Source organism: Penaeus japonicus, unplaced genomic scaffold (assembly GCF_977035675.1).
Source record: "Penaeus japonicus unplaced genomic scaffold, GWHDUDI00000001_assembly GWHDUDI00000010, whole genome shotgun sequence".
Taxonomy (NCBI): domain Eukaryota; kingdom Metazoa; phylum Arthropoda; class Malacostraca; order Decapoda; family Penaeidae; genus Penaeus; species Penaeus japonicus.
Window position 1 is genome coordinate 10,676,015 of NW_028234412.1, and position 9,019 is coordinate 10,685,033.

Below are 9,019 nucleotides of genomic sequence, written 5' to 3' on the forward strand. Positions count from 1 at the left end.
AGTCATGTCACTATGTTATACGGTATGTGACACCCATTATAATACTTAAATTTCTGCATTTGTTATAACATATTCTATCTGTATACAACACTTACCGACTCAAACCATGAGTTCCTATGGCATGTTTGGCAGCCACTGCTACATTGTTGTACATACAGAAGCCACACGGTTCATTCTTCTCTGCATGGTGGCCAGGGGGACGTATAACTGCCAGTCCTCGACGACTCTCACCTTTTAAAACACTGGTCACTACCTGGAAAGAAGAAAGGGAGAGTTTTATCTTAAACCATAACCACCCATACTAAATACTGGTAAGAGAAAACATAATTGTAATGCATGAAATACATAATAATATAAACAGATAATAACAGGTATTGATTTCAGCATTGCACAAACAATGTGCAAACACTTTGAAAGCAAAATGAACAGGCTATAAAATCAACCCACTTCCAAGAGAGATCCAGAAGCCAAAAGAGCAGCATTATTAGACTGACGATGGAAGAAGATGGATTCAAAGCTGTTTTGCATTCCTTGCAACTCTCTGGGCTTCTTGCTGTGTAAATTTGACATGAACTTGATGTGTTTAGCACTGTGGACAGTTTCTAACTCTTCTGCTGATGCTAGTCTTGCCTGAAAAAGCAATATGAGAAATATTTGGGGATGAATGTATAAAGGCATAAAAATGTGTCAACATCAATCATTCTTAATAACCTATTATTACATCACTCACTGAACTGTATATATTCATCATACGTCACCTTTACACGGTGGCAGCGACCGACAATGCCAAATTCTTGAAGTCGCTGGAAAATGCAACTAATTCTCTCTGGCCTTTCCGGGTGAGTCTCATCATCGTAACTGAAGTGTTCCATCATTCCCTCATCATAGGCAAGGCAAAGTGTATGTGTGGGTGTTGTTACACAACCATCTAAGGGTACATAATAAACAAATGATATATAGGGAGGGAGTAATTCTAATTGCATATATCACATCATTAATTATTAACTTTACTCAATTACATGTCTGAAACTAATACAAAAGCTTACCAAATGCTTTTACAGCTCTTTGTTGTTCATCATACAGTACTGCTGAAGGTAAATTTGCCTGCTTCTTTACATTATTGCAGGAGGCCTGAGCATGTTGTTTTAGGCTCCTCCAGGTTGCTTGTTGTACACTTATCATATTGACAACCATTCCTTGTACTTCTGATGTGTTCTCATTAATTACTGGCAAAAGTTTTACTGCTTTGTCTTGCAATGCTGACAATGTGGCAGCAGCAATATCTTTGGTTACATCCATGGCACTTCCAACCTCTAACATTACAGCCAAGCGGCCTTGAGCTAATGGCATCAACATTTGAGTCACATGTGAATAAATGAGTGGAGACACTGCTGGGGACTGGTGTACTAGGTCATTACCAATTGCAAAGAGAATCAGCTCTGGGCAAAATTCATAGGATACAGGTAAGATGAGCTGGTGGAATATTGCTAGATAATCTCCTTCGGTAAAGCTTTTGCTTTGAGAATCTGTGCCAAGGTTTAAATTAAAAGTATAACCAAGGCCCTTGTCCTCTCCTTGTCTGTCAACTGACCCTTTGTTCACATTTGGATCATCATTCAAGTTGATAGAGAACATTAAGACTCTTGGATCACTGTAGAAAAGATTTTGAGTATTATAACCATACTGAGCATTGCAGTTGACAATAAGCACCCTTTGTAGACCAGCATTATCTAATACATACTGAGTTGCAATTGCTACATTATTGATGTAGTTATTGCTAATTATCTGATTACCTGATCTGTTATGATCAGATACCTGTACAAGAGCTAAACCATTGAGCACATTTCCCTGTATCACTTCACTAACCAACTCCATAAAGCTCCCAGCTGCAGTCATTGCAAGGTCACCCGAACAGGGGCTTTTGCCACATGTCCCTTTCTGCATATGACCTTCCAGTGTTTCTTTGGTGTGGACTGACAAAACTTCCTCCTCAGATGCTGGTCTTGGCTCTAATCTCATACATGACTGTAAAAGTTTCAATTCCTTGCATTGTTTTAGGATCTCATTAATGCTCCCAGAATGTTGGGTGGTTGCTTTACTACATGCTTCACAGGCATTCTCACTGCAGACAATAGCTGTTGCTCCTTTCACAAGTCCTGCACATGATGCAGCAGCTCTGAGCATAAGACCTACGTTTTTTACTGGTCTACTTGGCCTGGTGGGTGTTGATGTGTGGTCAGTGCTTTCCCCTGTGCCTCCTTGATCCCCAGCTTTTCTTCTGCTCATCCTAGGATTTCCTGCTGAACCAAATGGTTTCTGATTTCCAACTGCTTTGACATCCCTCTGCTCTGCAACTGAAGCTGAGGCAGCCTTTTCACTCTTCACTCTGTTTCTCACAGACCTCTGTAATTCAGGGTTTGGTGTAACCTCTATATCCATTTTGTCTGAATCTATCTGAGTCCTTTCAGAGTTGGATACCAACTGTGGGGATGCTCCATTATCCATACAGTTTCCATTTTTCAAAATCTTATCAGGAGAAGATGGAGCTGAGACATATGGAGGGGATGCAGTGGACGGAGTGGAGACAGGAGAGACATTGCATGAAGATACTTCAGAACCAGAGGCCCCTGACTCCACGGGTTGGGCTCCACCTCCAAAGCCTTGGCACAAAACATCCTCAACAGGAAGATCAACCTAGTTGAGACAGAAAGTGGCATGTAATACAATCCTTGCTAAACATAAACCAATAGTCAAAGCAAAATATGGTAAATATCTCTAGCATTAATAACATATATCAATCAAGGATGTTTTTATATTACAAACATAATAATAATCCATAACATAACATATTTTATCTCTGGTGCCTCTCACAGAGATGAAAAAGAGAGTACTTACCTGGAAGGACAGAGCTGTCCAGTACTTTTTATGAATTCTAATGGTATCAGATATAGATTGCACAGCATTTTTGTTGGGGACAAGTCCTGGCTCTAGTGAGGGAAGAGGGTCACCAAGAAGAGCCTTGGCACACATGGTCATGCAGTAACTAATGCTGCTTAGGTTGTAGCCACCTTCTAACGCCAAGACCATGCGGCCCCCTGCTAAGCTTGACAAAAGCCTGGTCATGTGGCCGTAGCATTCAGGCGTGACACGGCAACCTGGAAATTTAAAAGATGAGCACTGGAGTCAAACAATAGATTACAGAAAACTTTTTTCCTTGGGTGCCATCTTTTACTATAATAGCTTCTATAAAGATGGACATCTGAAGTCTGTGTGACATTCAAAATAATATTATTGATTAAATGCTATTAAGGCATTATGATCACTGATCACTTATGAGTTACAGACTTGAATAATTCAAACCACTAGTGAATAGCTTATATCAAAATTAGCTGCATGAGTATTAACCTTCTCTGGACGGGTGGTACACTACTGTACCCCTCATTCAAAAGGCCTTTGGCCGGGCAGCACAATATGGTGCCAGCCATTTAATTGATTTAGGCCTAAGCGTTCGAAAGCCCCGGTATTGTGACATGCAAGGCTGGAATGCCCCCGTCATGAGTGGGTTAACCCATTCACGCCGGGGCTGTTCCAGCTCTGAGTGGCCTCGGGATTCTCGGGCGCACTAGCCACTAGCCTGGGCTGTCCGCTCACTCACCCCGAGCGTCGGCCTTGACCAAATATCTCATTGCTGGCGTCTGACCCAAAAAACCATGAAACATGTCAGCACGTCAGCTGGCACGAATGGGTTAACAACTAAATTCCGTACTAAATGTTACTGATGAAAACTGTGCACAAACTGTCAAATTTGGAAAGCAAGTATAAACTGAAATAAAAAAAAGAACAAGAAAGAAGCAAAATGATTGCAAACAAACAAAAATCAACCACAAACTAAAGCAAATCAATGAGGAAAGAAAAAAATCTTATTCAAGAAAATTATACAAAGGCAGTAAAAGAAGCTCCTCACCTCCGAGAGGGTCACCACGAGCTGCATCAAACCCTGCCGACACAAGCACCAACTGTGGGTCGTATTGGTATGCAATTGGCATCACTACCTGTAGCATTGCTGACATGTACTCTGCATCTCCCATACCACTCTGTGAATGAAATTTTCTTATTGAGATAAGAAATACAATACAAATATTCCTGTCCTTAGCAACCAACAATTATAAGTCTTCTGGGACTGCACAATTCAAAGATGGAGGACAATTAAGTAGCTGGGTATGACATTTCCATGAAAGGAAAAGATTAAAAAAGAACTGGGCTATTTTCTTTTTAAACAGTCAGACTGGTGGCTGCCAGGCTTTATGGTTGGTTGAAAATCTTTGGAAAAAATTGAGTTTGCTTTGAGGTGATTTTTGTGTATACTGCTAATGAGCTGTTTTGAGATTGAAAATAATTTATACTAGAAAATTTTCCTAGACAGACTTCATAAGAGCAAGTGAAGCATGACATATTCATCATTACATAACATCTAAACGCATGAAGTATATAGAATATTTTCTGTGTAAAATAAGCAAGATTGAACTTTTAAATGGTTGTCTTAGTACCTTGTGTAAGAAACTGTGCTTCAAAAAAAACTTCAAACATATATCTATGTGTGTGTGTGTGTGTTTGTGTGGGACAAAGTTTTGGAAGAAGACAAATATCCAAAGTATATTAAACAAGGGAAAAGTCTAAGGCAAATCAACAAACACTACAACAAAGATACGACAGATGATATATCACTGTAGGTGTCACTCTTGCAAGAATTACAGGGTGGCTGGTTTTAAAGTTTGTACTGAGACACTTAGTGACTGGTTCTGTGTGCTACATTCATTTTTCAAAATCAAGATGATGATGTACTTGACAGGCTAGTGATGATGGTGACAAAGTGACAAGTTGGTGATGGTGACAGGATGACAACAATGATGATAATTACTTTAAATTCAAAACTTATATTTGAACATGTTGCAACCAACCAATCATCTTAACCCATTCACGACAGAAAGTATTTTCTCCTACTCCTGCTCCCGCCAGGACGACAAAATGCTTGTGACGCTTCGTTTCAGGGTGTTTTCCTGCTGTGTGATACTGAGCTAAACCTCTCAGAGCACTTTTTACCCACTCTATTCTTGTGGTTTGCATGATTGCATCTACAATGTAAAAGTACGTAAAAATGTTGCCATGTTCAGAGGAGTTATTTTAGTCGAAAAAATGCTTTTCTATTGTTATTTTATTGAACTTTCCCTACAATCTTCACTTCTATGAGATAATACCAATGGAAAGTGGAAGCAATCTTTTAGTGGGGCATCAAAAAACGTTTTATATATTTTTTTTACCAAAACGAAATGAAGAACAATATAGATAATCACACATGTACATATGAGTTTGTACATGTACCTCATGACGTAATGTAATGTGATATATTTTATTTGTCTTACTTTATTTCTTGGCCAATTACATTTGTTCTTATAATAGTTGTTTGATTCAGATATTTTTATTCAACCGATCAAGAAGCTGAAATTACTATGATGTCATCAATATCATGTAGTTTTTTTGTGACATAATTTTTTAAAAATGTTATATCACATTTTATGACATTCAAACAACTAAACTAAAGTAACAAAGTTTAAGAAATCATGAAAAATTATCATATGTAAGAACAATCTAGTGTTCTATTGCTGACATTTCAGCATGTCACAACTGCCCTGCCCGAAGCTCAGTGAGAAAATGCACGACGTCTCAGGACGTCACCTGGGTCCGGAGATATTTCCTGACCACGTGATAGGACGTCAACTGGTGTGAATGGGTTAAACTTTGTGCAAATCCACCTCAGTAAAAAACAGTGAGTATAGAATGTATAAGGAGATTCAAAGAATACTACATATAGGACACAAAATAAGTGTCTGTACATATTACCCTTCCCCACCCAACCCTACGTACACATTGTTAACTTACCCCTGTCCTTCTTTGGGTTTTAGCCTTGGGAAGAGATGTAATTGGGAAATCAGGTTATATTTCCATGGATGTAAAAGGATGGAAGAATTTTGTGTCATAACAGTATATATTCTGTATAATATGTGGACCAGGGAAAATGTCACATTTTTTGTGTGATGAGAAAGTGGAAGATTAAAAAGAGTATGAGGAGTATGAAAAGGAAGAAGAAGAATGTGAGAGGAAAACATGTAAATCAATATAAAGTATAGTAAAAAGACCATGAAAGTAAGTGAAATCAAGATAAGCAAAGAAAAATATATATATATATAAATATAAAAAACAAGATAAAGATGATGAAGTTATAGAATAGACTGAAGGAATGTTATATATAAAACTTGGTATTTTGGAATTCTGTTTCCATGTCTAAAACACTACTTAAATAAAATATCTAGTGATGCAACATATCCTCAAACATATTCATTTTCTGATAAACTCAAGTAAGAATGGTCACTGAACTTTTATCTCTCTATCTCACTGAAGAGAGATAGAGAGAGAAAAAAGAGGAAGATAAAAGAGAGAAATGAAGAGAGAGAGAGAGAGAGAGAGAGAGAGAGAGAGAGAGAGAGAGAGAGAGAGAGAGAGAGAGAGAGAGAGAGAGAGAGAGAGAGAGAGAGAGAGGAGAGAGAGAGAGGAGAGAGAGAGAGGAGAGAGAGAGAGAGAGAGAGAGAGAGAGAGAGAGAGAGAGAGAGAGAGAGAGAGAGAGAGAGAGAGAGAGAGAGAGAGAGAGGAGAGAGAGAGGAGAGAGAGAGGAGAGAGAGAGAGAGAGAGGAGAGAGAGAGGAGAGAGAGAGGAGAGAGGAGAGAGGGAAAAAAGAGAGAAATCAGAGAGAGAAAAAAAAGAGACTGAAAAAAGAGAGAAAAAAGAAAGAGAGAGACAGAAAAAAAAAGAGAGAAAAAGAGAGAGAGAGAGAGAGAGAGAGAGAGAGAGAGAGAGAGAGAGAGAGAGAGAGAGAGAGAGAGAGAGAGAGAGAGAGAGAGAAGAGAGAGAGAGAGAGAGAGAGAAAAAAACTTTACCAATAAAGTAGTGAATATAAGCAATAATTACACAAACACACCTTATTCCATGGAATATTAACAGTGTAGCCCTCGCCATCTCCAGAGCCAACTTGGTCATAATTGGCATCCTCGGAAGAGGGGAAGAAGAGGCCATGGTCGTAGCGGTGAATGGAGATGTACAAGACCTTAGGGTCAGCTTCAAACGCATGCTGGACACCATTTCCGTGGTGCACATCCCAGTCTAGGATCAGCACTCTGGTGTGACAAGTTAGGAATCGTTTAACAAAGTGAATGGTTTTGTATTCAAGAGTGTTTGACTATAGCCAAGCAAAGTATTCACAATAAGGCTACCTGCAAATAGTGAATTTAGGAAAAAAAATCCAATTTCTTTCACCTAAGCAAGAGAGACATATATATAAAACTTATGCCAAGAAAACACACCTTTCATAACCATGGTGGGTAATGGCATACTTTGCAGCAATGGCTACATTGTTGTACAAGCAAAAGCCATGAGGATGATCCTGCTCAGCATGGTGGCCTGGAGGACGAACTACACCAATGCCACTCAAGCTTTTGTTACTGCATACATCATCAATAACCTGGAATAATAGAGGTGGATAAGTATTTCTGATAATTACCTCAATTACACTAGCATTAGTTTTATGTTTCCAATCTGGTACAGTGCTATTTAATGGTGCTACCTAAAACAGGCTATTGAATTTCACTGAATTACAATACAACACAAGCTACTTTTTCGTTAATCACGAAATTTATGTATGACTTTCATATATCAAAAATTGTATCTTTCAATTTCAGGTACTATTTCATCACACACACACCTGTAAAAGACTCCCAGCAGCCAGAAGAGCAGCATCATTGCTCTTGGGATGAAGGTATATTGACTTGTACTTCTCCTGCATACTCATGAGCTCCTGTTCACTCAGTAAACTTGTGCTAGTCATTAGGTTTACATGCTCGGGCGTGTGGATGAGCTCTAGCTCTTGCTGTGTAGCGTATCGTGACTGCGAAGATGATTAGATTATATTTCCTGTACATAATTTCTAGTTAGATAATGATAATTAACTAAATATATGAAAGATAGAATAGTTTCTGCTGATCATGACGCTTTCGGTGGGGGGGGGGGGGGGGAAAAAAAAAAAAAAAAAAAAAAAAAAAAAAAAAAAATCTCTTTTGAAAGTTATGAACAACATATTTCAAATAATATGCATAGCACAATTCTATAATAATCCCTGTTCTCAATACATTAACCCTTTCTGGATGGGTGGTACACTACTGTACCGCTCATTCAAAAGCCCAGTGGCCGGGCGGCACAATATTGTGCCAGCCATTTAATTGATTTAGGCCTAAGCGCTTGAAAGCCCCGGCATTGTGACATTCAAGGCTGGAATGCCCCCGTCGTGAGTGGGTTAAAATATAATTTCTAAACTTGGATAATATTCTTTGTCTGATCCAATTTAGCAATTATTTTAAGGACCACACAATTCAAATTCTACAAACCTTCAAAATAGTTGCTCGTTCTATGATACCAAACTGCTTCAGAGATTTCCATATTCTCTCTGTTCTTTCAGGTCTTTCTGGATGCTCTCTGTAGAATATCAAGGAAAGGATAATTATGTTATTTTACACAAGCAAAACCATAATGTAATACCAATGCTGACAACTCTCAAATGAATTTAAAGGATTGTAAAACTTTACATTCATTTTAATAAATACAAAATATTTAGTCATCTCTAAGATAGACTGAAATCAATTCTACATCTGAAATACAGACTAAAAAAGAGGAAAATATTACATTCATTGTTACAAAATATAAATGAGAAGCTATTTTCAATTGAATAAAGAGAAATTACTCATCTGAAAATCATTATATCCTTTGGAAAATAATAGATGCAAATCAAATTTGCCTTGGGGAAAATGTAAGTTTGTATCCATCAATTAACACATTACTAGCTTGAACTGGACTACTTACTTTTCTGACAAACTATGGTGATTACTCATGGCCTCGTCATACACCAAGCAGAGTCTAT

The 9,019-nt window shown here is 38.3% G+C and overlaps 1 protein-coding gene across 1 annotated transcript in view; it reads right to left on the reverse strand.

The window, feature by feature from the left end:
• The window catches only part of HDAC6 (histone deacetylase 6), a 29,040-nt gene that overhangs the window by 6,192 nt on the left and 13,829 nt on the right, over nucleotides 1-9,019 (reverse strand). Inside the window, exons 13-23 of the mRNA XM_086540321.1 lie at nucleotides 8,962-9,019; nucleotides 8,490-8,577; nucleotides 7,811-7,993; nucleotides 7,413-7,570; nucleotides 7,031-7,226; nucleotides 3,965-4,094; nucleotides 2,896-3,155; nucleotides 1,047-2,694; nucleotides 759-928; nucleotides 448-630; nucleotides 96-253 (exon numbers count right to left, since the gene is read on the reverse strand). The exon at nucleotides 8,962-9,019 is cut by the window's right edge and continues 27 nt beyond it. Of these exons, the coding sequence (XP_086396447.1) occupies nucleotides 96-253; nucleotides 448-630; nucleotides 759-928; nucleotides 1,047-2,694; nucleotides 2,896-3,155; nucleotides 3,965-4,094; nucleotides 7,031-7,226; nucleotides 7,413-7,570; nucleotides 7,811-7,993; nucleotides 8,490-8,577; nucleotides 8,962-9,019 (3,232 nt within the window). The remainder of the gene's footprint in view (nucleotides 1-95; nucleotides 254-447; nucleotides 631-758; nucleotides 929-1,046; nucleotides 2,695-2,895; nucleotides 3,156-3,964; nucleotides 4,095-7,030; nucleotides 7,227-7,412; nucleotides 7,571-7,810; nucleotides 7,994-8,489; nucleotides 8,578-8,961) is intronic.